The sequence below is a fragment of the Panthera tigris genome, chromosome C2 (genome assembly GCF_018350195.1).
Source record: "Panthera tigris isolate Pti1 chromosome C2, P.tigris_Pti1_mat1.1, whole genome shotgun sequence".
NCBI lineage: Eukaryota > Metazoa > Chordata > Mammalia > Carnivora > Felidae > Panthera > Panthera tigris.
The window spans coordinates 3,104,280-3,131,290 of record NC_056668.1 but is presented as its reverse complement, the minus strand read 5'-3'; the positions used below and the strand labels follow the sequence as shown (position 1 = coordinate 3,131,290).

General features: G+C 62.0%; 1 protein-coding gene across 7 annotated transcripts; it reads right to left on the bottom strand.

The window, feature by feature from the left end:
• On the bottom strand, window positions 1-26,675 carry CBS (cystathionine beta-synthase). 7 transcript variants are annotated; one of them, XM_042956518.1, is made up of 19 exons: window positions 22,722-22,841; window positions 21,021-21,202; window positions 18,052-18,268; window positions 15,412-15,518; window positions 14,344-14,478; window positions 13,912-13,991; window positions 13,695-13,829; window positions 13,092-13,161; window positions 11,797-11,888; window positions 10,902-11,027; window positions 10,191-10,275; window positions 8,956-9,061; window positions 7,381-7,458; window positions 7,083-7,217; window positions 6,419-6,527; window positions 2,509-2,593; window positions 2,072-2,113; window positions 581-769; window positions 1-335 (listed from the first exon to the last, which is right to left on the bottom strand). In XM_042956518.1, the coding sequence occupies exons 2-18, from the start codon at window positions 21,184-21,186 to the stop codon at window positions 612-614; spliced, it is 1,926 nt and encodes a 641-aa protein (XP_042812452.1). In that variant the 5' UTR covers window positions 21,187-21,202; window positions 22,722-22,841; the 3' UTR covers window positions 1-335; window positions 581-611. The 7 variants fall into 7 exon arrangements, with proteins under 7 accessions (XP_042812452.1, XP_042812458.1, XP_042812453.1 ...); XM_042956524.1 differs by lacking the exons at window positions 1-335; window positions 21,021-21,202; window positions 22,722-22,841 and adding an exon at window positions 26,651-26,675 and having other exon boundaries at window positions 393-769; XM_042956519.1 differs by lacking the exons at window positions 1-335; window positions 2,072-2,113 and having other exon boundaries at window positions 393-769.
• Between the last annotated feature and the right edge of the window lie 336 nt (window positions 26,676-27,011).

The window sequence follows — 27,011 nt, the reverse complement described above, 5'->3', positions numbered from 1 at the left end:
CCCACAAACCGCAAGATCATGACCTGAGCCAAAGTGGGACACTCAACCGACTGAGCCACCCAGGCGCCCCGAAAACTTCCACTTTTAAATCGTTCATTTAAGGTTATGCGAATTTCACCTCAATTAAGAAACCCCCGAACACTGAAGTCACTGTAACCAGCCCCGGTACCCAGGAGACACCACCTCCGTGTCAGGGCTCCAAACAGGCCCATCCTTCCCTAGCCGCCTTTCTGCTGCTCCCCATCGTAGGTTCTTCTCCAGAAGAGCACTTTCCTCCACTTTTATCCACCCTGCTCTGGTCATTTGCCACGAGGGCTCACCCGCCTGGCTGGATCCTGTTTGGTAAGATTTTCTCGCTGAGCCGTTTTAGAAGAAAGGTAAAGAAACACACATCTACTCCAACAGACCGTGAACGGATTCACCGAGGCGGCCAGGTGTTAATCAAAGGGAAGCTAGCGTCCACACTGGCCCCGGGCTAAGCATCCTACACCCGCTGCCCGCTCCTGACAACAACGCCCAGCGTCAGGCAGTTAAAAATCACGCGTGTGGGTTCTGTGTTTACAAAAGGTAGAGCACGGACCCCGGCGAGGCGAGGCGAGGCGCGGGCGCGGTCAGAGCTGTACCGTGGCCCCGGCAGGTCTGGGCTCCGAGGTGCTTCCTGACCTGGTCTTCCGGTCGCGCTCCCGAGCGGCCACGAAGTTCAGCAAGTCGATGGCAGTGACGACCCCGAACACCGTCTGCCTCTTACTGGACTTGCCGTTGCTGTGGTCTGCGGAGGAACAAGACAGCAGGTGTAAAGGGGTCTCCTCGCGGAGCCCGTTAGAGGCGGCCACACCCCGGAGGCCCTGCCCTGGAGCCGCCCGAGGCCCACGCGGGCCCAACGCCACGTGCGGTCTTCTGACACGAGACGCCTGGGCGAAGCTGGCTTCTCCGCCCCGTGTCTGCCCGGCTGGACGCCCCAGGTTTCACTAAGCAAGCAATCCGAGCGTCCCCCTGGGCGCCCGATGCTTGAGTTTGGCCAGAAGTTCCAACGTCTCCCACACCCGTGATCTACACCCCCGGCCTGTCTTCGAACCCCTGCCTTTCTCTCAGGCCTAAATGAACGGCAGCCCCTTCCCACCGCGCTGTGCAAAGCGCAGAGAGGGTTTTTGAGACGGTTAATTTTACGTGTCCGCTTGACGAAGTCACGGGGTGCCCAGATATTTAGTCAGACATCACTCTGGGTGTCTTTGGGTGAGACGCGATATTTGAGCACAGGGAGGAGAGAGAGGATCCTCCCTAATGTGGTGGGCCTCACCTAATCAGCCAAAGGCCTGAAGAGAACAAAAAGGCTGACTCTCTGAGTGAGAGAACATCGTTCCTGTCTTTGGACTCAGACTGAAACACTGGCTCTTGGGTCCTGAGCCTGCCCCCTCACCCTGCAGGGGACCCACCGGCCTGGTCACCCGGTTGGTCAGCCAACTCCTTATACCACAGCTCTTTCCCCACGTCCACATATCCTGGTGACGCTTTCCCCCCGAGAACCGTGACGGACGCACACAGGGCCAGGCCCCCCCTTTCCCAGCACCACACCTATGGCTGGCTGTCCCTCGTGCCTTTCAGGGCAGAGGTCCCGGCGAGGGGAGGGGGGGGGCAGGGACCCAGCTGGCGTGCTTGGAGAACCTCGGGAGAGGAAGAGGCACCGGGACGGACAGACGGCCGCACACCTCCGCAGGCGACGGCGGCCTCTAGCGGCCTCTCCAGTCTGCCCTGCAGACCCTCCGGGAGAAACCCATCCAGAGCCCGGCGTGCAGGCTTTCCGGAAAAAGGGCCATGGGGTCTCCACTACGACCGCTCGCCTCTGCCAGCACCGCAGGAGGCAGCCGGGGGAAATGCTGCCAGGCGGACTCTGAACTTGGGACTCTGGCCTTTTTTTGGTAGAAGTTCAAACGTGAGTCAACAGCCTAGGAGGAAGAACCCTCCCACTCGAGCCTGGGGCCTGGACGCCCTCCTCCGCCCTCGGAGGCTCCGACTGTGACCACAGAGCCATTTCCGGGGGGGGGGGGGGGGTCGTGTGGGGGGGCGTACATACCTGAGGGCCCCCCCACCACGCCCGTCAAGGCCAGGTCCCGCGCTGTGGAGCCAAGGACGGGACGGGCATTAGACTCGGGGCAGACCGGGCCCCAAGACCAGCCCCAGCCGGGAGGGTGGGCACTCTGGGCCCCTCCCGATCCTCCTCGCTTCTCCAGCCCTCATCCCCGCCCAGGACCGGACGCATCCCCCGGCCTGTGGGGACCCGCCAAAGAGGCCCGGAAGGGGCTTTGTGCGTGGCAGTTCAAAAGCCCTGTGGCCTCTCTGGCAGGGCCCACGGAGGGCTCCCGCCGGGATCCACAGTCACAGGCTGGTGGGGGCTGGAGGTCAGCACCCCCAACCCGCCCCCCCCCAACCTCCCGACACCCTCTGAGGGACGAGGGCCTCATTGCCCCACGGAGCTCCCGGCCCAGCCCGGCCCACAGCAGGCCCACTCACACTGGATCTGCTCGTGGACCACCAGGGCGAAGTGGTCCATTTCCAGGATGTGCGACAGCTTGCCCAGCGGGTCCGTCAGCCGGATCTGGAAGAAAAAGTGCGGTCGGTGTCAGCGCTCCCAGGACCGTCCCGCCAGGCCTCAAGCTGGCGGAGCCTGAGGGCCACTGCCTGCCAGGCCTGACGGTGAAAGGAGCAAAGCAAAGGCTGGGCATCGCTCCAGAACATTCTCCTCTAGTCTTCTGCCGATTCAGAAACCGAATGCAAGACGCAGAGGGCGACACAGTGCACATAAGACGCTCAGATGAACCATGAGTCCTTGGAGAGACACAGGACAGAGCCATTTAGAAAGGCTTCCCACAGTCTGACCCCAACTCTGACATTCTGGAAGAGGCAAAACTAATGAGAAGCTCAGGGAGGGGTGCCGGGGTGGCTGAGTCCGTTAAGCCTCCAACTTTGGCTTTCGGCTCAGGTCATGATCTCGCGGTGCATGAGTTCGAGCCCCGCGTCGGGATCTGTGCTGACAGCTCAGAGCCTGGAGCCTGCTTCGGATTCTGTGCCCCCCTCTCTCTCTGCCCCTCGCCCGCTCACACTATGTCTCTCCCAAAGGTAGACGTTAAAAAAAAAACAACAAAAAACAAAACTCAGGGAGATCCGGGGGGAGGGGGGTTTACACACAGTATTGGTCTGTGGGATACTGGAACAGATACGTTTGCCACAACCCCCGGGCGCGTGGAACGCACAGACAGACCCCTATGAAAACTAGCACTTATCGGGCACCTGCCCCAACAAACACCAGTGCAAGACGTGGTAACGATGGCGAGCTGTGTGGAGAAGGCAGACGTGGGTGCTTGCCCCACACCGCCCGCTCAAGACAAACTGTGAGAACAGTAAAAACAGGGGCCACCTTCTGAGGATCGAAACCCGTGCCTCACGAGAAGTGTGCTCCCACCAGGTGGGAAAGGGGGCGTGGGGGACACAAAATGGACGGAAGACCCAGGAGGGAAAATCAGGATGGGGGCGCTGGAGGAGCGGTCATGATCGGAGACCCTGGCCCTTGTGCGGGAGCGAGGCTGGCCCCCGGTGGCCCCCCGGCCACCAGGCCTGTCGCCCCGCTCGGTCCGTGGCTCGCCGCCCGCCGACCCGGCGCCCAGGTGTTCCCTCGCCCCCAACATCGCCAACGCCCGGCTCGGACCTCCGCCGAGACCGGAGATGGGCTTCGGGCACACCCCCAACGCCCTCTTGGCCGACCGCCTGGAACCCGGAAGTCACGGTGACCCCACGTCCAGAGGGAAGAGGTCTGCTGTCAGCAAGAGGCCTAAAGGGCTCCTGTCTCTGTATCCACATTCTTTGAGAAATCAGCGGAGGATGCTGTTCAATGAGTTCAGCCTCCCCGGCCCTGGGGGGGCTGCTACCCTCATGCGTAGCACTCCCCAAGAGCAGACCCCATCCCCGCACCGGGAACGCAGGTTTGCGGGAAACGCAGGTGATGCCTCTACAAGCTGAACTCACCCGAGGCCATACTTCATTTGAAAGATCTTCCTAGTTTTAAATGACCCGCAGAGAGAGGTGAACACGGTGAGGTGAGGCATTCGGAGAATGGAGGGAGCCTAGCCCCCGGCCCCCTCCGGCATCTACACGGGCTGGGGCTCTACCGCGGGACCTCCTTCCCACCTGCTCACACCGCAAGGTTCTCAGGTTAGTTATGGATGGGGCGTCAGCAGCCCAGCCGCAGGGGTCACCTGGTGTAAGCCACGGCACTCGGCCATCTCTTTACGCTCCCGGGAAAGTCTGACCCGGAGAGCCCTCTGTCCCCCACGGCCTCCACTGCCATCAGCTCCCCGGGAGGGGTCACAGGGGCTGGCTGACCCCCTCTGGGGACACAGTGAGGGGAGTGTTCATCAGACGCGAGCTGGACAAGCCCTGGTCAGCCACACCGGAACCTAGCCCGGCGCCCTTCCTATTTGGACTCTGGTACTGGGGGCGGTTCCGTGGGAAAAGACCAGCGCTCACGGCTCAGGAGACCAGGGGAAGAGCCTCTGGGGGTGGGCCCCGGGGGGGGTCCAGCACGTCCACACCAGGCGCCAGTGCACGCTGAAGCGTTCACAGCAGCGCCGGTCCACGGAAGCCAGCTTCCGCCAAACGCTTTCCGTAGGCCACGCGCTGGATGTGGTCAAAAGGCCACGGGGGGTCACGAAGAATCAGGTGGTAAGGGAGCCACAGCGCACCCAGGTGGCCAGGCCCCCACGGGGCAGCAGGAAGGGCCAGCACCCGGCAGGGCGGCTGTGCCCAGATGTCGGGTCCCACCCAGGCTGTCTACTGCGGCCCCTGCGTTCTCAAGACAGGATCTAGAACGCGGAGGCTTGGAGCCCCTGCTGAAGGAAGACACCTGCCTCCACCCACACCCGCCCCTGGGAGCGCAGGGCAGAGGGGAGCAGGTGCACGGCGGCCCCCCACGCGGTCGGCTCCTCCGGCCCCGCCCGGCAGCTCAGGGGCGAGAACTGAAGTCCCTGCGCTGAGACCCAGAGGGGTCCCCGCCGAGGGCCTGGCTGCGCTCTGGGGGCGGAGGCGTGGCTGAAGGTGTGGCCTCTCAGGGAGGGAACAAGATACAGACTCGGGCGCCAGGCGGCGGCCACCGGCTCTGCCCGCTTGAGGACAGACCCACGGAGCGGAGCCCCCACCGGAGAGAAGGCTCCCCCGACCAGGCCAGCTCGTGGAAGGCCCCGGCGCGGGCCAGCGGCGCTCGGGGCGGGAAGGGACCAGCGTGCACGGCCCCGGGGGATGGGTCTCACCACACTACGCTGTGGGAAAGGCACACGAGTGGCACACGCTGTGTGCACGGGTCTGCAGAGCACATACCGCCTGCAGCGACGAGAGGGGCGTCGGTGGGGGCGGGGGGGGCGGGGGAAGCCTTCGGGGTAAGGGATACGTGCGCTCATGACCATGGGGACAGCTTCACGGGTGCGTATTCACGTCAGAACCATCGAATGGGCCAGGTTGGACACGACCCCGTGTGGCAATTACGCCTCAGTAGAGGGAACAGCTGAGAAGCCGGCGGGAAGGGCGACCACGCTCGGCCCGGCTGGCCAGCCCCTCTCACGTGACACCGGGCTTAGTGACACCTCACGGAGCTTCCGCACAAGAAACACGCTCGTGCACTCAGTGCTCCCGGGTGTGACGGGGCCTGGGGCACAGAGGGTGAACGCATCGCGCGGGGGCAGTGGGGGCACCAGCTGCGGGAAGTGTCGAGGTTGGAGGAAGGACAGGGGACGAGGAGGAGGGGGTGACAGTCCAGGCCGGGCAGCGGCTCCCAGAGGGCCTAGCGGAAGGGGCCCTGCAGGGCCCGTGAGACAGGTGATGGCCGAAAGTGGAAGGAACACGGATTCCGGGGCCATGTCAACTGCCTGGTGGGAAATTCCTCCCTGGCTCTAGACTCAGCCCCTCAAATACAACACGGCCAGCGGCTGCCTTCCCTCACCAAGTGCAGGACAAGCTGGTGGGGAGTCGGCGCCAGGGACCAGGGAGAGGGGACGCCCGACCGCACCACCTTGGGGCCTCTGCCCAGCCCATCGAGGGGCCGTGATCATGTAAGGATGCCCACGGGCCCCAACCAGCCCCGGCAACTCCCCAGAATGTTCTCGGCCTGCCGGGCATTCTTAACAAACGTGCACAGAGAAGGCACAGGCCCAGCATTGCGGAACGACCGTGCTGGCGGGCGCCCGGCTTGGCTGAGACGGCCTCGGGATGCTGACCCCCAGGTGAGCCCCCACCAGCGAGGGCCGCCTGCAGAGCAGGGGCAAACCCTTGGGTTTATGGGCTTGGGTGCAGCGGGGGCCCCGGCACCCTCTCACGGGGAGCACTGAGCCCCGCCTTCGAGGGCAGGCCTGGGTCTCGAGCGAAACAGAGCTCATACCTGTTTGAACTGCTTATAGAGGACTTTTCGAACTTGGTCTGACGGCTGAACCTTCCCAGCGAGCAGGGACGACAGCATGTTCCCCAGGGTCACCATCCCCAGGATCGCCCTGGGAAACGGGTCAGGGGTCAGTGTGGGCACCTCTCTTCCCTCCCAAGGACAGAACACGCCCACAGCCACCCTCTGCTCAGGCTGTGCTCCGTGGCCAGACATGGAATCTCTCTGAGAATTCAACCAGGAAGTGCGGTGCCCACGCGTGGGTATGGCAGTGACCGACGCCCGGCCCTGGGGGCTGCCTGTCCAGTGCAGGGACACCACAAACCAGTGAGTCTCGGGCACCTCCATTCTGACCAGCATCGTGGGGGAACCGTCCCAGGTGGTGGGCTTGGTTCTAGAATTGGGACGGTCTCGGGAGACTGCTGGCTGGCCACGGCCTTCCAGTGCTGGCCACGAGCCACGGCACGGCCGGTCCTCTCCCACCGCCCCCCACGCACGTGCCCGGAGTGCAGGGACGCCGCAGGAGGGGCCCTTGGGCCGTAAGAGCTTGCGTGGCGGGTGCGCATGGACAAGTCGTCCGACGGGCCAACCGCTGCCCCGCCCTGTCCGGGAGCTTGGGGCCCTGCGGCTCCGGGCAGAGCCCCGGGTTGGGGTGGCTGACACTGACCCTGATTCGTCGACCACGGGCACCTGGTCGAAGCCCTTCTCGCGGAGGATCTCGATGGTGTGCTCGCAGGTGACCGTGGGCAGCACCGTCAGCGGGGCCGACAGGCTCAGCTCCTGAACTCGCAGGTGCCACCACCTGGGGGGAGGGCGCCGGGCCGGCCGCGAACCGGGAGGCGGGAGGGGAAGACAAGTACACTCAGTACAAGGCTCAGCGCAGAGGGATGACGGCCGGCCGGGTGCGGGACGGAGCACAGGGGCCTGGACTTGGGAGCACGGTCTCCGCTCAGAGACACCCTTACCACGGCTTTGTCACGGTGAAGTCCTCCTCCTTCAGGAAGCCCTTCTGCATCATCCATTTGTCACTCAGGAACTTGGACCTACGGGCATCAAGAAACTGCTGGGGCCCGGTCGGTCCTGAGAGAGCCCAGCACCACTCGCGGAAAACCGTGGCTCCAGCCGAGACCCCGAGCGGCCGGCGGGGACTGCAGGGTGAGGCCGGGGAGCCGGGCCTTGGGAGACCCCAGCAGGGAGTGCCGTGGGGGCACCTGGTCGACCCGCGAGCCTGGCCTGCATCGGCGGGGGTGCAGAGCACAGCGTCTGTCCCGGAGCCCAAGCCGGCAAGCCCGCTCCTGGCTCCGGGGCGGCCTCCCGGCCGAGGAACAGAGGGCGCGCCTCGCTCCCAGGGGCTGAGGACACTGGCCCCGGCTCGGGGCTGCCTGCCTGGGACCCGGCCCAACCTGCCACCCGGTGACCAAGACACGCGGGAGGACACGCTCGGTCCTTTGCATGACTGGTTCCGTCTACCGCTCACAGCTACCCCATCTCTCTGCCCCCCAACACCCGCCCCGTCTCCCTCCCGTTCACCCCACCTCCCGCATACCCCCACCCTGTCCCCCGCCCCCCACCGGCCCTGTCTTTCCCCCCTCCCCCACCCCATCTCTACCCCCTGCGGACCTGCCCTCTCACCTCCGCCCCTGCTCCGTGTCTCCCTCACCCACCCGCCGTGTCTCCCACGGACCCGCCCTGCTTCTCACACCCTCCAGCGTGCACATGCTCACATGCCCACACAGCAGGCCCGTCGAGCTCACGGGGAGACGGGCAGCCCAGCTCAGGGCAACTTGGCGGTGGGAACCCTTGTGAACCCCCGCGCCCCTGGGAAGCCAACTCGGGGCACCCCCAGCACCCAGGCTATGGAGGGAATCGTGAGGGTTTGGCGGGCGGGGGCCAGGGGGGTCCTCAGCTCCCCGTCCCCCAGAAGCCTGCTGCGGAGCAACCTGGCGCACAGGCAGAGCCGGAGGCCCAGGGGCCACCGGCTGGACCTATGGCCCTCGGAGCTGGGCCACAACACACACGAACGCCCAGTGCCATCGGGCCGGAAGGGGCCGTGGGGGCCACCGGCCAGACACTTCCCGGCAGGTCCTGAAGGGCCGTCTGAGCCCAGCCAGGGATCTCCTCAGTCAGAGGGTGGAGGTCGCAAGGGGGCGAGTGGGGGAGGGCAGCTCACAGGAGACCGTGGGAGGGACGACGGGGGCAGGAGGGGCTTAAGTGGGCAAGGAACCCCCTCCAGGGGGCACTCTGCCAGACGCACCGGCCGCCCTGAAGGTGCGCGGACTCATAAGCGTGTCTAGAGGATCCCAAGACAGGCTGAGACACAATGGGGAGCCCGACGGGGAGCCCGGGGGCCAGGCAGGTGCAGGCAGAGCTCACAGGGGTCCCGCGGACCCCCACCCTCCCGCCTCCTTGCTGTCTGATCTCCGGGGAGGCCGGGCAGCGAGAGCCCCCGGGGCGTGTGGGGCTCAGAAGGACAGAGAGACGCGGGCGGGGGACTCGGAAGGACAGAGACAGAGCCGCGGGCGGGGGAGGGCGCGTCTTACATGTAGTTGCGCACCGAGTCCGGCAGAATCACCACGCAGCGCTGGCCCTCCTGCAGCTCCTGGGCGGCCTTCACGGCCACCGACATGGCGCTGCCGGCACTGCCACCTGCGGGGCGGAGGGGGGGGGGGGCGTGAGCACCTGCGTGTGAGCCTGGGGGGAGCCTGGGGAGCCACCCGCAGGGCCTGGCTCTGGGGGAGGACCCCGCTTCTCACTGCACCCGCACCACTCTGGCAGCACGGAGCTCCACGTCCGCCCAGGCTTGGTCGCTAAACCCTCCCCGAGGAAGCACAGACACCCCACAGCGAGCCGCGTGTCCTCTCGGCCCGTCAGTCCCTGGGGGCCTAAATCCAGCGCTTCCCTCGGGGGCCTTGGGGCTCCGAGCGGAGACAGCCGGTCGGGAGCGTGGTCCCATCTCCTTCTGACCCTGGAGGCCCGTGTCACACATGCCCCCCAGCCTCTCCAGGGCATTCCCGGCACCCTGTGCCAGCCCCAGACCCCAGGTGAGGGCTGGGCTTGACTGAAAACAAGTGTCCACAGGGCGCCTGGGTGGCTCAGTCGGTTAAGCGTGTCTGACTTTGGCTCAGGTCACGATCTCGAGGTCCGTGAGTTCGAGCCCCACGTCGGGCTGTGTGCTGACAGCTCGGGGCCTGGAGCCTGCTTGGGATTCTGTGGTTCCTTCTCTCTCTGCCCCTCCCCTGCTCATGCTCTGTCTAGCCCTCAAAAATAAAAATGAACATTAAAGAAGAAAACAAAAAAAAACCCAAGAGCCCTAAAAGCTTTGGCCTCACCCCCAAACCACTGACGGCATCGCCGGGACGCCTCTCAAGGTGGGGCCGGCAGGAGGCAGACGCCCACTCGTACCCGGACCCCACTGCCCACTTCGCCGGGAGCGCAGAGATGGCGGCTGTTTTCTTCTTCTGTTGAGCTACTGGGGGGTTGCTACGTCCCCAGGCCCCTCATAGCTCACACTCCTTCCCCTCTCGGATCTGCGGGCCACGCCTGTCCTCAGCGAGACAAAGCCTAAGGACCCCAGGGGCCCAGGAACACAGACCCGGAGCTCCAGCCATGTTCCGGAAGGGCACCTCTGCTGTGAGCATGACGGCCCTGCCGAGGGACAGACGGACGGACGGCACCTGACAGGCGCGGCCCGCGGCTTCAGAACGAGGGTGTCTTTTACACGTGGCCTGGAGGGGGGCAGGGGGCAAGTGCACCCCAGAGCCCGCCCGGCACTCACCGCACAGCAGCCCCTCCTGTGCAATCAGCATCCGGGCGAAGGCAAAGGCCTCCTCATCGTTGCTCTTGAACCACTTGTCCACCACCTGCAGACAGGACCCACACGGAAAGCTCCGGAGGGGCCCGGGCCCTTCCGTGGTGGGGGTGTGGCCACAGCCCGCGCCTGCAGCCTCACAGGTGCGCCAGAGGCCATGACCCTCATCGGAACGTGGCCCGGCCCCACATCCGCGACTGGAGTCTCAGGGCTAAAACCCTAGAACTTTCTACCTCTCCTGGTCCAACACATTCTGCCCCTGGCATCGAAACTGTCCGCCAGCCCCCGCCGCACAGCTCTGTCCCCACAGGTCCACCCTAGACAACCCCCCCCCCCCCCCGCCGCCGACAGAATTACCCTCTAGGGTCCCGAAAGAGAGCCCTGTCCGGCTGGGGTCCTTATCGTTCACTTTGCTTCCCTGCCCTCACCACCCACACCCTCTCCCTCTGCCGGGGCCGGGCCCGTGCCCACGGCCGTCTCAGCGTCTCCGCCCACCAGGGCCCTGGCACACACTCGATACGGTGCCAAATGTCACCTGCCCTTGACAGCGAGGCCACGCTTCGCCCGCCTGCTCACGCAGCCCCCACTATTCCGCGGCCCCTCCGTTGGAAAACAGGCCAAGGGCGTTCGTACCCAGAGGGCTGGAACCGTGCCTGGGAGTGCCCTGGCCCTGCCTACCGTCCGGTCCAGCACCGTGGGGATGAAGTCGTAGCCGATCCCTTCCACCTCGTAGACCGTCTGCTCCGACTGGTTCAGCTCCTCGGGCTCTGCGAGGATGGAACCCTCGGGATCCACCCCGATGATCTAGAGGGGGCGGCATGAGGACCCGAGTTGGGCAACAGTCTCATCTGGCCGTGCCTGGCTTTTTATGGGGGTGGCCAATCCCACCCCTAGCAAGCACCCGGTGAAAACCTGCCCTGGGGTGTGGCCGTGTCCCCAGGCCTCGGGCCCCAAGTGCTGGGGACATTACAAGGTACACATTCACCCGGGGTACTCCGAGGGGACGGCATGTGGCCGGGGGGGACAAGGTAGCTTCCCAGGGGAGAACCAGGTGAGCAGGGCGCCCCAGGAAAGCCCTGACTGCCCCTGTGGGGGCAGCCAGAGCCTTTGGGGATGGATGGCAGAGAAATGGCCGGAAGGAGAAAAGTGCTCAGGACCCCCAGTTGGAAGTTTCTACAAGCCCCTCCCCGGGTCCACGCTTAACTCCAAATCTAGATGTCCCCTCCCCTCCGCCAAGCACAGCACATGTGGGACGTGACCCTAAGAGCTTAGAGCTTCTGGAACGATCCTTGGAGGCCATCCAAGTCGACTGTCCCAACCCCCAGAGCATCGGGGCACCTAGGTCATGGGTCACTCCCAAGAAGAGGCAGACACACAAGGTACAAGACAAGCTGTAAGCAGAAATGTCAGGACGGGGAACTTGCAGCTCTAAAGCAGAGGCCACCCTGGGGACCCAGGGCCCAGAAGCTCGATGGTCCCGCTTCCGGCCGCAGATGGGGCCGCAGGTGAGAGAGGCGTGCACGTCCGGGCCCACCCGCCTCCGACACCCGTCTGCAGCCCCTGGCTCACTCACTTTGCACCCTGGGCATTTCTCCTTCAGCTTCCTGGCGACGCCCGTGATGGTGCCACCCGTGCCCGCCGAAGCCACCAGCATGTCCAACTTCCCTGATGGGAGAAGCTGTGTCAGGGGGCCACCCTCCGGCCACAGCTCAGCCAGCTCGCCACGCTCGGCAGTAAGTAAAGACGCAACCAAAACGCACGCTGGTTCTCAAGAAGTTCAGAGAGAAGCTGTTGTCACATTTCGACAGCCTCTCGTGACAGTTCTAGAGCTTTAAAGAAGCATCCGCAGCCACAGCGAGCCAGTGGGCTCTGCTTAGTCTTTGCTGGATGACACGTGGCCACCGCAGCCCCCATCTGGTGCGAAGCCGTGAAGGGCGTCTGGACGCACTGCCAGGACCCGCCGCGCGGTGGCTGCCGCGGGGACGGGGCCCGGGGAGGCCCTTCGCCGTGCCCGTCTTACACTGTCAGGCTTCAGGTAGGACTAAGTGAACTGAATTATAAAGCAAATAAATAAATCCCTCAGGCTCGGCCCGAAAGTCACTGGGCTCTCCGCCTGCCGCGTGGCCGGCCCAGGCATCCTGCAGACAAGTCGGTGCGGAGACCCGTGCCGAGGCAGAGGGCTGTTTTTGCCAAAGGAGAGAATTCTCACACGTAAAACCCGGGTGAGCACACCCTTGGACCCTTGCCGCCTGGCTCCTAGGCCTGGAACGAGGTCGCGTGTGGGCCGGTGCCAGCACCAGGTTCCAAGCGGCGAGGCCCATCGCCCGGCAACTTCTCCCTGAAACCTCTTCGGGAAACACCCCCTCCCCCGCCACGGGCTTGGCTCTCAACGTGTCAAAGGCTCCAGGGACGCTCATGTCCGCACAGGAAGTAAACCGACCCCCGGCACCACCATCCGGCTCGGGAGACGAGAAAACCCAAGTGTTAGATTCAGCGCTCGGACCGGGGCCTGATGCCGAGGGCTTTCGACGGCATGGAGCCCAGGGAGGGCTCCAGCACCAACCAGCCTGCCACGCTCTCGTTCCCCGCACGCAGGAGCTCCCACGGGTCTGGAAGGACCTACTGCCGGGCGCACGAGCAGAGCCGCGCGATACGTTTGGTGTTCCGGGCGACGCATAGGCAAAGTCCGAAAAGGGACACCCCTCTGGGGACATGCGCTGGAAAGCACTTCGTGGAGAGGGGACACTTGGGCTGGGTTCTGAAGGACGGACAGGAGTTTACCGGGGAGGGGTAAGTGACCCGTACGCTCCCAGGCAAGCAGGGATAGATGCCGTGAAGGCGGACAGAGGGGCGGGCCCGAAGACTCACCGTCACACTGCTGCAGGATCTCCTCGGCGGTGGTGTCGTAGTGAGCGAGGGGGTTGCTGGCGTTGCGGTACTGTGTGGAGAGACGGCGGAGGGGCCGAGTGGGCTCAGGAACGCCGAACGGGCAACAGCCCCGGGGCGTCAGGCCGATGGCTCGGGGCGAGCCGGAGCGGATCCCGGCAGATCGAGCCAGCGGCCAGCGGCACGGGCGGTTTTAGGAAGCTCGACCAGCACAAGCCGTTGACTCGAGCCCTCCAGGAGGTGCGGTTTCTGAACTCACCCAGAGGGGAGACGGGTGAGGCCGAGAGCCCCGGGGAAAAGGTTTTCGTGCGTTTTACACCTGTACAACAGCTTCCGGGTGCACCGCCAAAGCCGTTGCGGCCCAGGCGCTGAGCGCAGCCGTCCAGAGCCGGCCCGGGAGGCGGGGGGCCAAAGGCTCGGCGGACCTGGCCGCCACCTGCCGGAGCGCCGGGCAGGCCGGGAGAGGCCGGCGACCGCGCGCCAGCCGCCTCTGCAGCCCCCGACCCCGACGGACGCCCCCCGGGGCGCCCCCGATGTGGGTCCACACCCCCCGAGCGCACGCTCGCCCCCAGACCCCGGCCTCACCTGGTCCAGGATGTGAGAGTTGGGGATCTCGTTCCGTAGCCTCCAGGCCACCCCCACGTGGGACTCCGGGGAGTCAAATCTGGCCGTGGTGGGCGTCCTCACAATCTCGGCCCCCAGGGCCCGCAACACATCCACCTATGGAGGAGCACGGAGGCCCGCGTCTACCCCCGGGCCCGGTGCACGGGGCCGGGCCCCTCGGGACCACCCCTGCCCCCACCTTCTCCGTGCTCATCTTCTCCGGCATCACGATGACGCAGCGGTAACCCTTCACGGCGGCAGCCAGGGCCAGCCCGATCCCTGGGGACAGTGCACGGGGTGAGAGGGGGCCACGGCGCCCCACAGACCCCGCTCTGGGTGCCCACAGCCGGGAAGGCCCAGGGAGAGGGCACTCAGATACCACAAAGGCCCGAGGTCACCACCCCCTTCTGTCTCGGATGAGGGAGTCGGGGCAGAGGACGCCCGAGGTAGAAACGCAAAGGGGATGTGCCCCCTGAGAAGCGACGCAGGCGGGAAAACGTGGAACCCGGCGCCCCCGGCTTCCCCTGGGCACCGCCCTCCAAATGCACGCATTACGTGCTGCCCAAGCGAGTCGAGGGAGGAGGCCGGCCGGACAGGCCAGGGGACCCGCCCGGCCCATCCGGGGACCCACCTGTGTTCCCGGACGTCGGCTCAATGATGGTGTCCCCGGGCTTCAGGGTCCCGGCCCGCTCGGCGTCCTCAATCATGCGCAGGCTGATACGGTCCTTCACGCTCCCGCCGGCGTTGAAGAACTCACACTTGGCCACTGGGAGCCAAGGACGAATCAGGACAGGAGGAGGCTCCCCCCACCGCCCCCTGGCCGATCCCCACGACCTCCTATTATGCGACGCGCCCAGCACGTGGGGACCGTAAACCACCCCCCTCCGTTCTCGCCCCCACCTGCGCCCGGAGCAGCGTGCTCGCCCATCGGGAAACTACCCCCTGCCCAGCCACCCGCCGTCCAGCCCGAGTGGCAACCCCGAGCGAAGGAGAGAAGTGAGCCCCCCGCTGGGTGGGTGGGCCAGGAAAAGCCCCCCTTGGGGCAGCACGGGCCCCGAGAGCGGCTAGCCGGACACGCAGCAGGGGGCCGGTGTGAGGCAGGACGGGGCCTGCCCAGCGCTCCAACTGGGGCCTGCCCAGCGCTCCACGCCTGCCTCCCATCAGCCTGCTCACCAGGAGAGGCCCTCGCCCCGCGACACGGGGCTCTGCGTGCGGGTGGCCCCCCTGCTCACCGAGGACAAGGCCGGACGTGGCTCCCCCGATTCCCACCGCCTCATAACAGACGGTCTCTCCCCACAGAACCAGCTGAACACAGAGACGACGGCTTCCTGCCCAGCCCACGGCCGAGACCCCGCATCACAAAGACGGACCCCGTTGTGACGTCTCCTCCTCCTCAGGTCTGGGGAGGGTCAAGCTCCTTCCTGGTCGGGCCCAGAACACGCTCCCCGGGTCTCCACACTCTGTCTCCTCATTCGGGCCCCGACCAGAGCGGCCGGCTGTGCCCCGCCACCCCGGCACGTCCCCCTACCGTGCCTTCTTTCTGCTATTACCCGATGGGGTCCCGGACATTCATTAGCCGGCTCACTGCCTGGCCCCTCTTGCCCCCCAGAGGGCCCCAGGGGTCTATGCCCACAACCCTAGGCCCACCGAGCTGCTGCTGGGGCAGGCGCGGGACAGAGGGAGGCGGCCAGGTACTCACAGAGCTCGCACTTGAGGCCAAATCTCTTTCCGATCTTATTGATTCTCACCATGGGGGTGTCCCCGATCTTCTTCAGGATGTCTGGCAAGATTTGGGGGGATTTGGTCCTGAAACAGGGAAGTCCACGATCACTCAGACTTGGCACACCAGCACGCTGTTTTACATAAACCAAGAAACAAATCCAAGAACTGGCTTGGGTGAGGGATCCGAGGGGAAATTACACAAACCTACACGCAGGGTAAAAGGCCACAGGCACATTCCTGCTCACGTGTGCACACGTGACACGTGAGGACACCGGTGGGTGAGCCGATGGCAGAAACCCCGTCTGTGGTGTAGCTAACGGTGAGCCCCATCAAGGTCGTTTCCTGGGCAACAGGGGCCCGGGTCAGAGGGCAGCTTGGGGAAGGGACACGAGACCCCTCTGTATTATTTCTGCAACTTTTTATGTTAAATTATTTCCAAGTACAAGGGCGCCTGGGTGGCTCAGTCAGTTAAGCGTCCGACTTGGGCTCAGGTCATGATCTCACGGTTTGTGGGTTCGAGCCCCGCGTCGGGCTCTGTGCTGACAGCTCGGAGCCTGGAGCCTGCTTCAGATTCTGTGTCTCCCTCTCTCTCTGCCCTACCCTGCTTGCTCTCTCTCTCTCTCAAAAACAAGTGAATGTTAAAAAAAAATTACTTCCAAGTACGGAAGCTGGAGTAGACAACATGACTTCAACAACAGCTCCTGCCTGGTGCATCCGTTCAGAAAGTCTTTTCTGCGGACCTTCACTTCCTTCCATCTCTCGGCACCCGACCCCTGGGATTCCTTGTCCTTCTTTTTTCCTTGATGAAAAAAGGAAAAAAGCTTTTCCTTGATGAAAAAAGCTCCTCCAGAGCTGAGCCCCCTCAGGCTGCCTGGCTGTCCACCAGGGATGGACAGTGGCCACAAGGGGTGGTGCACCGGCCACCGGGCATCACTCAGAAAATGTCAGGCGCGGGTGATTGAAGCACCCTACTCGAAACAAAACAAAGACCTTGGGGAGTCACCGGTGCCCCTGGGGTCAAGGTCACCATGAACTCCCAGGTGGACGTCCAGGCTCAGTGTGGGATTCCTCATCACCGACCGGCTGTCTCCCTTCGCATTCTAGCGACTGGCTTCCTCTCCCCGTTCTCCCACCTGGTGACAGGTGACAGTCGGGTGTGGACAGCCCGATGGTGTGTCAGCCACGACACAGGCGGTTCCCTCCTCACCCTCAGGGCCCGATGCCAACTGCATACCTTCTTCCTGTCCGTGCCAAGTACGTGCTCACCAAACACCCGCCCGGGGATGTGCAGCACAGACCTGGGTTTAGCTTCCTACGCCCTCGGATTTCTAATTTACATTCCGTGGTTCCCGAACTTTAGCGAGCCCTCTGCTCCAGGAACCCGGCAAGACCAGATTCCTGGCCTCAGGCCCAGCGCACCCAGCTCCCCAGGGGGGCCGGAGGCTGCGGTCCACCCTGGGGGCCCAAACAGGCCTCCGCTGGAACAAGCTGGAATCCAGCCTCCAACAGCAGCCTTCCAAGGAGCGGAAGGGACGCCCCCAGCCAGGCCGGGGGCAGCTCACAGCAGGCAGGGCGAAGGGAGAGCTTGGCGGGGGGGCAAAAGCCACCAGAGAAGCTTGTCTGAGGTGATCAGGGCGGGAGCTGGGGAGAGAATTTACCAGGGTGGGGGGTGGGGGGGGGGGGGGGGGAGGGGCGGGGGGTGGGGAGCAACCCCACAGCATCTTACAGTAAACCTCACCCCCTCCCCGCCGCTCCCACCCTGGCCCTCCTTCTAAGCCCTCCCACATCCGAACCATTTCAAATCCCCTTTCCCAGCTCTCCCTGCGCTGGCCCAGGGCACCTATCCGGATGCTGGGCCGAGGCACCCTGTCCTCGTCTCATCACACCTGTGCCATCGGCACCAGGCTCCCTGAACACCACGAGGCCGCCTCGGTCTTGCGTCCTCCCGGCAGGTGAGCCCCAACACCCGCACGACTGTGTGCCTCGACCGAACCAGTTGTGGAGGGGACGGCGACCCCTTAAGGGTTTTCAGGCGGTCACGAGGCCAGCAGGGGAGCGGCAGGGGTGACGCTGCTTTACAACCCGGTTCAAATGGCATCCTTTCTGCCCAGGCCTCCCGCGTGACAGGCTCAGGGGCCCGCAGGAACCTGGTCCCTCGCGGCTGCCCCAGCCTCACACAGGCCTTTCGCCCGCTGCTCGGCTGGGTTTTGGCAGCGAGGGCCCGTCGCCTCCTGAGCTCTCGGTGCTCAGACACATTTAATGCTTGGGGATTCTGGATTTGTAAGTTTTTCATTTCTACCAGCCCCAGTGAGGCCTGCACCTCCCTACCGCCTCTGAGTTCTGATTTTAAATCCCATAATCAGGGGTGTCTGGGTGGCTCAGCCGGTTAAGCGTCCGACTCTTGATTGCGGCTCAGGTCATGATCTCGTGGTTTGTGGGATCGAGCCCCGCATCGGACTCCAGGCTGACAGCAAGAAGCCTGCTTGGGATTCTCTCTGTCCCTCTCTCTCTCTGCCCCTTTCTCCCTCTCCCCAGCTTGTGCACATGCTCTCTCTCCTAAAATAATAATAATAATAATAATAATAATAATAATAATAAATCATAAACCGACACTCACAAGACAGTGTGGTGATGAGGGGAGTCAGTGACCGGCCTGCCCAGCTGCCAGGAACACTTGCTTGGGGCATCGGGACGGATCCACAGGCGCTCCTTGGCTTCCTTGTCCCCCGGAGGTCCCTTCTCCAGGCTCCCTTTCCCTAGGTGTGCCCCTGAGAGGTGGGGGCACCCTGCGGACCCCGTTTCTGCTTGGGGTGTCTCGGAAGGCATGCTGGGATCTGGCAAAGGGAGGGGGAGAGACTTGGTTCAGGCCATTTCTAAACACCTGCCGAGGACTCTGCTTTGCTGCTGGGGACCTGGGCAATCCTGCTCACAGGGTCCCTCTGCAGGGGCAGGGCAAGGGGCGGGGCGTCCACACATTCAAACAGCACAAGGACAAGCACAAAAATGTCGGGGCCAGCTGCTGTGGCCACGGTGTGGCGGTTCCTCGAAAGGTTAAACAGAACCACCACGGGAGCCAGCATGGCGCTCCTAGGCATATATCCAAAGAGCTGGAGACATCTGTGCACCACGTTCACAGCCACACGACTCACAAGAGGCAAAACGTGGAAACACACCAGACATCTGTCACAGATGCAGGATACACAAAACGTGGCACAGCCATACAACGGAATATTACTTGGCCATCAAAAAGTAATAAAGTTTTCAAATTTTCTCAATACGTGAGCATGTACAAAAAAAAAAAAGTTCCCACGCAGAGGTGATGGGTATGTTGTTTACCTGACAGTGGGGAATCTTTGCACAACGTAGACGTGAAATGAAAACAGCAAGTTGTAAAAAGGGCTTCTGCTGTGAGTATCACACATAAGGACAACTCCATTAAAAACAAAAACAAAAACGGGGCCCCTGGGTGGCTCAGTCGGTTAAGCGTCCGACTTGGGCTCGGGTCACGATCTCGTGGTCCGTGGGTTCGAGCCCCGCGTCGGGCTCTGGGCTGATGGCTCGGAGCCTGGAGCCTGCTTGCGATTCTGTGTCTCCCTCTCTCTCTGCCCCTCCCCTGCTCATGCTCTGTCTTTATTTCTCAATAATAAATAAACGTTAAAATTTTTATATAAAAATTTTTTCTGACAAATACAACACAGTATTGTAAATGGATTTTCTCTCCCTTACGATTTTCCTAACACACTTTTCTCCAGCTTATTGTGAAAGTACAGCATAAATGCATGCTGTATACAAAACAAGTGTTAACTGACCATTTACATTATCAGTAAGGCTTCCGGGCAATAGTGAGCTATTAAATTTGGGGGGAGTCAAAAGTGACATATGGATTTTTGACTGCGTGGGGTCGGCACCCCTAACCCCCACACTGCTCGAGGGTCGACTATATATATGGCTTTTGTTACCTCAAAGTTGTTTTGAAAAGACTACGTTTATATGATGGATATCAGAAATGGAGACAATGATGTATTTACCCTAAAAAAAAAAAAAGGAATGATGTTTTGATACACGCTACGAGGTGAGGGGGCCTCGGACACATTGCGCTTTGTGAACAAACCACACGAAGGGAAAACCCTGTACGGCTGCACCTGCGGGAAAGAGGGGCCTACGATCTGCAGATTCACAGAGGAAACTCACCAGGTAGGACAGAGGTTATGAGGCGTCGCTGGTGAACGGGGAGGAGTTTTGGTTTGACCTGATGAACGTTTTGCATACAGATCCTGGTGATGGTTGCACAACCTGTGAATGTACTTAATGCTACGGAATTGTGCCCTTGTGAGTGTGTAGAACCATAAAGGGGACGTCACAAAAACCTTCTCATGAATTTAAGCACCTCGGTGGCTCAGTGGGTTACGTATCTGACTTGGGCTCAGGTCATGATCACGCAGTTTGTGAGTTCGAGCCTCGGGCTCCGTGCTGACAATGTGGAGCCTGCTTGGGATTCTCTCTCTCTCTCTCTCTCTCTCTCTCTCTCTCTCTCTCTCTCCTCTCTCTCTCTCTCTCTCTCTGCCCCTCCCCTGCTTGTGCTCACTCTCACTCTCAAAATAAATGAACTTAAAAATTAAACAGTTTAAAAAAATAAATAAAAATCACACATAACCTTAAAACAGATAAGACAAGTTGACGGAAGGAAGGACAGATGGACGGACGGACGGGGACCGGCTCAATCAGAGGCGAGGCCTCACTGGGCTGGACGCCTGCCTCGCCCCTTTGGGGTGACAACCAACAGGCTCCACCCTCATCTTCGGGAAGACTGGGACTGAACTCAGCCCGTCTTCTGCCCCCTTCTCCCACCTCCACAGCGACCAGGACGACAGAGCCCGGCTCCAACACGGCCACCCCTCCACAGACTGACGACCGACAAGTGCCCACAAGAGACGGTACAACTCCACAAACGAGGCATACCCTCCAAGGAATCCCGGAAGAGCTCAAGGGGGTTAGGGGAAACTGAGGGAACCTGAGTTCAGCAGGGACTTCAGCTAACAGCTGCGTTCACTAACGATAACAAAGACCTACTAATGCAACAGGCTCGGCTACTCAGGGAAAGTGTTAGGAAGCAGGCATATGGAACTCGTCTTCCCAATTTTTCCTAAAACTAAAACAGTTCTTAAAAAAAAAAGGGGGGGTGCTCTGGGGCACCTGGGTGGCTCAGTCAGTTGAGCGTCTGACTGATTTCGGTCTAGGTCATAATCCCAGGGTCGTGGGATTGAGCCCACAGAGATCGGGCTCTGTGCTGAGCCTGCTTAAGATTCTCTCTCTGTCCCTCTCCCTGCCTGCACTCTCAAGAGAAGAGAAGAAACAAAAAAAAGAAAAAAATCTCTGGAATCCTGCAGGTCTGGGAAGTCCCTCCCGGAAGGTCACGGTAGGGGAGGTGATGTGGCTCAGGATGGCCCACAGCCCCTCTGGGAAGCAGGCGGACCCCAGATCGCAGCCACACGCCTCCTGTGCTCCCCAAGACCTTCGTGAGGCAGTTTTGCTGTGAAAAGGTGAGTGGCCGAGCAGACTGGGCTGAAGGTGTAAAGGGCTCCTCACATGGAGGTGTAAATCCAGAGTTTCGGGGCGTTCCCTTGCTGACCTTCTCCTCCAGGGCACGCAGAACCAGGCTGGTTATCAGCAAAGGCAGAGGCAGCCCCAGCTGGGTCCATTTACCCCAGTGCAGGTGGCCCGATGCAGCCCAGTGCCCAGCGGCTGGCCACATTCGCCCAGGCCGGAGCCTGCGAACAGGGAGTTACAAACCTGGGGACACTCTGCAAGTCACATCCTTTGGAAATTCACCAGGCCGGTGGGGCTGGCCCCTTTCCAGAGAAGCCAGCCTCCCAGCTGTCCTGCCCGACGGCCTTAGGGCGGTGGTTCTTTCAAGCCTTGGGATCACCGGCTTCTTTCGGAAGCTTCAAGTCTTCCCTGAGGCCACTCGAGGATGCCCCCCTCCCCTTCTCTAACTTTAGGACCCCCCCCCCCCCCCCCCCGCCCTTAAGGAGACCAGCACCTTTTCCCGCTCAGGCGGTAATTCTTCCACCGCGCAAGAACCGCCCCCCGCCCGCCCGGGTCACAGACCCTCCCCCCCATCGGAGGGAGGCAGCCCCGCAGCGCTCTGGCCGGGCGGGCACGCCGCCCGCCGCAGGACCGGCCAGAATCGCTAACCGTTCGCGGAAGCGGCCTCTAAGGACGCGGGCAGCCCCGCGCCTCCTTCTCTGCGACTTGCCTAGCCTGGCATAGCCTCCGGCGAGGTAAGGAGCCGCTGGGTACAAAGATCGAAGCCGACCGAGTCTCCGCGGACCCCAAAAGCCCTGGGCCAGGCGCTCGCTTGGCAACCGGTCCGAACCCGCGGGTTCCCACTCGCGAGACGCAGCTCGCGCCCCGCGGGCCAAGCACGTGCGTCCCGGGCAGGCGGGCTCACCTGGCGCCGCCCTGCCGGTTCCCGCTCCACCTGAAACCCCGTCTTAAAGCGCAAGACCCTCCTGGGGTCACGACGCCCCCAAGGGCATCGTGCACCCTGCAGACACACGCACCAGCTGGCCCCAGTGTGGGGGGCGGGGATGGTCAGGCTCAAGGGTGCGAATGGTAGTAAACTCCTGTTTTAAAGTGTGAGTTTTCAGCTGGCCTATCGAGATTCTACAGTAGATTTGGAGGCCGGCCGGGAGGCGCAGTTCGGGACAAACACCCCCAAGTAATCCTGGCGAAGCTGAAACTTTTGCGTTCCCGCCCCTCCACCGCCCCCCCCCGCCCCCCCCCCCCCAGCTCAACCATCCGCCTCCCCTAGGGTCCGGGGAAGTGGGGGTCGCCGGGCATCCGAGTATGTGCCCAGGGCACGACCCCCGTGTGCTCTGCGCCCCTCCCCCCCACGGGCACCCACCTCACGTGCCGTCCGCACAACTACATGAATATTTACTCCCATCTCATATAGTTGACGGAAAAGAGCAGTTTGCGAAACAGCCGTTTCCCCTCCAAAATACATCGAAAAATCAACGATCGCACCCCGGCTCCCGCCCCCCCGCCCCCTCCGCTCCACAGCCGCGGGGGGTGGCCCGGGGCCACGTGGGCGCTGAATCCCCGGCCTCAAAACCTGGACGCGCGGGGGGCGCGGGACGCCGGCCCTGCTCCGCCGCGCGCAGGTGCAGATGATGCAACTCCGGCGGAGGGGTGGGTGCGACCCGGGGCCCGCCGGAGGCGGTCGACCACAGCCCGACCCCGCCGCCCGGGGGTGGGGCGGTTCCCGGCCCGGCGGGCGCTCACCTGGACGGAGACGCGGGAAAGAGCGGCGGGCTGCGCGCGTGCGGGCGCCGCGACCTGCGACCCCGACAGCTGCTACTCGGAGCCGCAACCCCGGAGCTGCGGGGCCTGCGGGACCCGGCGGCCGACAGTGCGCGCAGGCGATTGGCCGAGAGGCGGGGGCGGGGGGCCGGCGCCCGGCCAATCCCGAGTGCCGCCCGCCGCCGCGCTTGTCCCCGCCCCCATCCCACCCGTCCCCACCTCCGTGCTCGCTGCCCTGGCGCGGGCTGGGGACGCCCTCCCCCCGCGCTGCCCCTCCCCCACTCCACTCTCCACCCTCCACCCTCCACCCTCCACCCTCCACCCTCCACCCTCCACCCCCCACCCCCGCGCTAGCTGTCTTGGCTTGAGCTGGGGACCCCGGACCTCCCGCGCTGCCCCACCCCCACCCTCCACCCTCCACCCTCCACCCTCCACCCTCCACCCCCGCGCTAGCTGTCTTGGCTTGGGCTGGGGACTCCGGACCTCCCGCGCTGCCCCTCCCCCACCCTCCACCCTCCACCCTCCACCCTCCACCCTCCACCCTCCACCCCCGCGCTAGCTGCCCGGGCGCGCGCGGGCTGGGGACCCCGGACCTGCCGCGCTGCCCCTCCCTCATCCCACCCAACTCCACCCCCCACCCCACCCCCACCCCGCGCTAGCTGTCCCGGCGTGCGCGGGCTGGGGACCCCGCACCTCCCGTGCTGCCCGCCCTCCATCCTCCCCACCCCCACCTCCACTCACCGCCCAACTCCTCGCTCACTGCCTGGCTTCAGGTCAGGGCCTCCACCCTCTCCCCCCCCCCCCCCCCCCCCCGCCCGCACCCCGCACTCCCCCACCCCCACTCCCCACCCAACTCCGTCCAACTCCCCGGCCTCAGGTCTGGGTTCCCGTGTCCCCCAACTCCCGGCCCCCACTGCCCTACCGCGGGCCCGGGACCAGCTCCCACTCCCCTTTGATGCATCCGCTGGCCCTCTGCCCTCCTCTCCCCCTAGGACCCCCCACCAGGATCGCGGACTCCAGGGGTGCGGACGCTCTGTGCTTGATGTCCCGATTCTGTTTTACTTGGTTAACTGCTAGCCCTGCGGGAGTGTAGTGAATATTTGTTGATGACTTGTACAGTGTGCCCGCTGGAGCGGGGAAGGGCTTGTAGGACCGTGAGGATGACCCTCCACAAATGTCCCACCTGCCAACCTTCCCCCACCCCCACCCCCATGCCAGCCCTGGTCCCCACTGCCTCAGGTCAGGGGACCCAGCATGCACCCAGTACCCTGGCTCTGGGTTCCCCACGGCGGGGTTTCCCGGGATTTACTTCCTGTCCCCCATTGTGCAGGTGCCCCCTAGACACAGTGCTCACCTTCCCACACCCCCTCTGCGGAGCCTGGCCACAGCTCCCACAAGACTGGGAAAGAACCAGAGCTCGCCTGAGACCTGACACTCGGCCAGAAGTCACAAAAGCCGCTTAGAAACACAGGTGTTGCACAGGCCACTCCCCCCACTCCCCAAATCCGGGAGCTGGAGGCTGCTGGCCAGCAGGGCACCCTGGGGCCACCGGGAGGGCCACAGTCATCAGTATTTCAAACTTGCGTGCTCCTGGCTTTTAAAGAGCCTAGAGGACCCTGGGGCAGACCCTTGTGCTTCTCCCCGCCTGTAGTGACTGTGACTGACAGGTCACAACCGTGTTACCAGGTGTGGACAGATGTGGAACCATCAGTGGCTCTGCCCAGCACCTTGCGGGTTCGCTTCATCCAGCAATGATTTGGCCATCCCCGGCCACAGGCGGGCCTTTGTGCCAGGCTCTGGAAAAAACCGGAAACTCCAATAGGGCCTCTGTCCCTGGAGCGTTTCTATTCTAGGGGAGGGGGCTCAACGAGACATCATTTTGTGATAGGATTTCCACTAGTGAGAACAAATATGAAGACAGATAAAGACGGGAACAGGAGCTAGCATTAGGTCAGGGGGTCGAGTCTCTCTGGACAGGTAACATTTGACCTGAGGAGCCACATCTTATTCTCAAGGAGGAATGTTCTGGGATGAAAACCACCACTGCAAATGCCTGGGGCAGGAACAAGTCAGGGGTGAGAAAAACTGGAGGAAAGGGCAGTGGCCAGAGCAAGGGACAGGAGTGGCCAGGGTGGGAGGGGAGGCGGAGTCCCAGGGCTTGCAGGCCCAGGCCGGCCAGGATGGAACTTCCTGCTGGAACTTCCTGCCTCGCGCTGCAGGGCCCTCGGAAGGTTTCAAACTAGGGAGTTTTTGATCATGCTCTGAATTATTTTATCTTGGCATAATTTCTGACTGTCATAAAAGTGCCAAGAAGAATTCCCAGATACTCGCCCAGATTTCCAAACATTAAACTTTTACTAATGCCTGCAATCTGTAACTATGATCTTATTTGGAAATAGGCTCTCTGAGTATATAACCAACTTAAGAGGTCGTACTGGATAAGGAGAAGGGGCCGTGCTAAATCCAATATGACCCGTGTCCTTGTAAGAAGAGAGAAATTTGGGCACATTCACAGACGGAAGGCTCTGTGAAGACAGAGGCAGAGATTAAAGTCATTCTGGCACAAGATGAGGGACCGCGCAGCTCCCAGGAGCTGAAGGCCGCAGGAAGGACCCTCCCCCAGAGCCTGCAGAGAGAGCGTGGGCTCTCGGGCACCTTGATTTCAGACTTCTAGCCTCCAGGAGTGAGAGACAAGAAATTTGTGTTGTTTTAAGCCATCTGAGTTTGTGGTAATTTGCTATGAGGTCCAAGTACTAAAAATTTTGGGGGGTGGGCGCCTGGGTGGCTCAGTCGGTTGAGCGTCCGACTTCAGCTCAGGTCATGATCTTGCATTTCGTGGGTTCGAGCCCTGCGACGGGCTCTGTGCTGACAGATTGGAGCCTGGAGCCTGCTTTGGATTCTATGTCTCCCTCTCTCTGCCCCTTCCCTGCTCATTCTCTCTCTTTCTCTCTCTCAAAGAATATTAAAAAGAGTTAATTAAAATTTTTTTTTAATTTTGACATAATTTTAGACTGTCAGAAAAGTGGCAAGAATATTCCCAGACGCCCTTCATTCAGATTTTCAAAATTTTAACTTTTTTAAAAAAAATTTATTTTTAAATAATCTCTATACCCAACATGGGGCTTGAACTCACGACCCCAAGATTAAGCGTCGGAAGAGTCTGACTTGATTTTGGCTCAGGTCATGATCTCATGGTTCGTGAGGTGGAGCCCTACATCGGGCTCTGCGCTGACAGCAGGGGGTCTGCTTGGGATTCTCTCTCTTCCTCTCTCTCTGCCCCTCCCCCGCCAATAAATAAACTTAAAAAAAAAAAAGAGTTGCCCGCTCTACCAACTGAGCCAGTCGGGTGCCCCCAAATATTCAACTTTTATTGTATTTTCTTCATACTTATGTCTCTGTCCCTGTCTGTCTATAATATGAATCTAAGTCTGTACCACTTATCCACCATCTAACTGTCTGGTTTTTCTGAATGGTTAAGATTAAGCTGCAGACAGTTTCCCGTTACCCCTGGCGACTTCAGTGTCTATTTCTGAAAAACAAAGAACTGTTTTCCATAACCATAGGACAACTGCCAAAATCAAGACGTGAAGCTAAAACTGCTTTAAAAAAATTGTCTTTTTAGAATGTTGAGTGTTTTTTTTAAAATGTTTATTTTTGAGAGAGAGAGAGTGCAGGCAGGGGAGGGGCGGGGTGGGGGGGACAGAGGATCGGAAGCAGGCTCTGTGCTGATAGCAGTAAGCCCGAGGTGGGGCCTGAACTCACGAACCACAAGATCATGACCTGAGCCGAAGTTGGATGCTCAACCGACGACTGAACCACCCAGGCACCCCTGAAAAAATTAAGTCTTTAAAAAACAACCAAACCAACCAACCAAACAAAAACCACAAAACAAAAACCAAAAAAAACCTTACCATTGATACAAATCCATGACCTAATCAGCAGACCTCACTCAGTTTGCCTGTCACAGCAAAATCCCGGACCTCGCCGCACCCAGTGGCCGTGCCCTAGAGCCATTTGTTGGACTGAGACGTGGGTGTCTTTGAAGTGTGCAGGCCAGTCGTTTGATAGAACGTCCCTGGTTCGTGAGACGTTGTTTCCTCAGGATTGGCCCCAGTGGGGGTTGGGGGGGGGGGTGCCTCCTGCTGGAAGGCGCTGGAGTGACAAGAGCGAGTGATGTGAGTGACATGACTGACGGAGTGGGTGCCTGCGTGTCCCATCTGGCCACGTGCACTTCGCCTTCTCCACTGTAAACGAATGGTTTTTCCCCTTCAC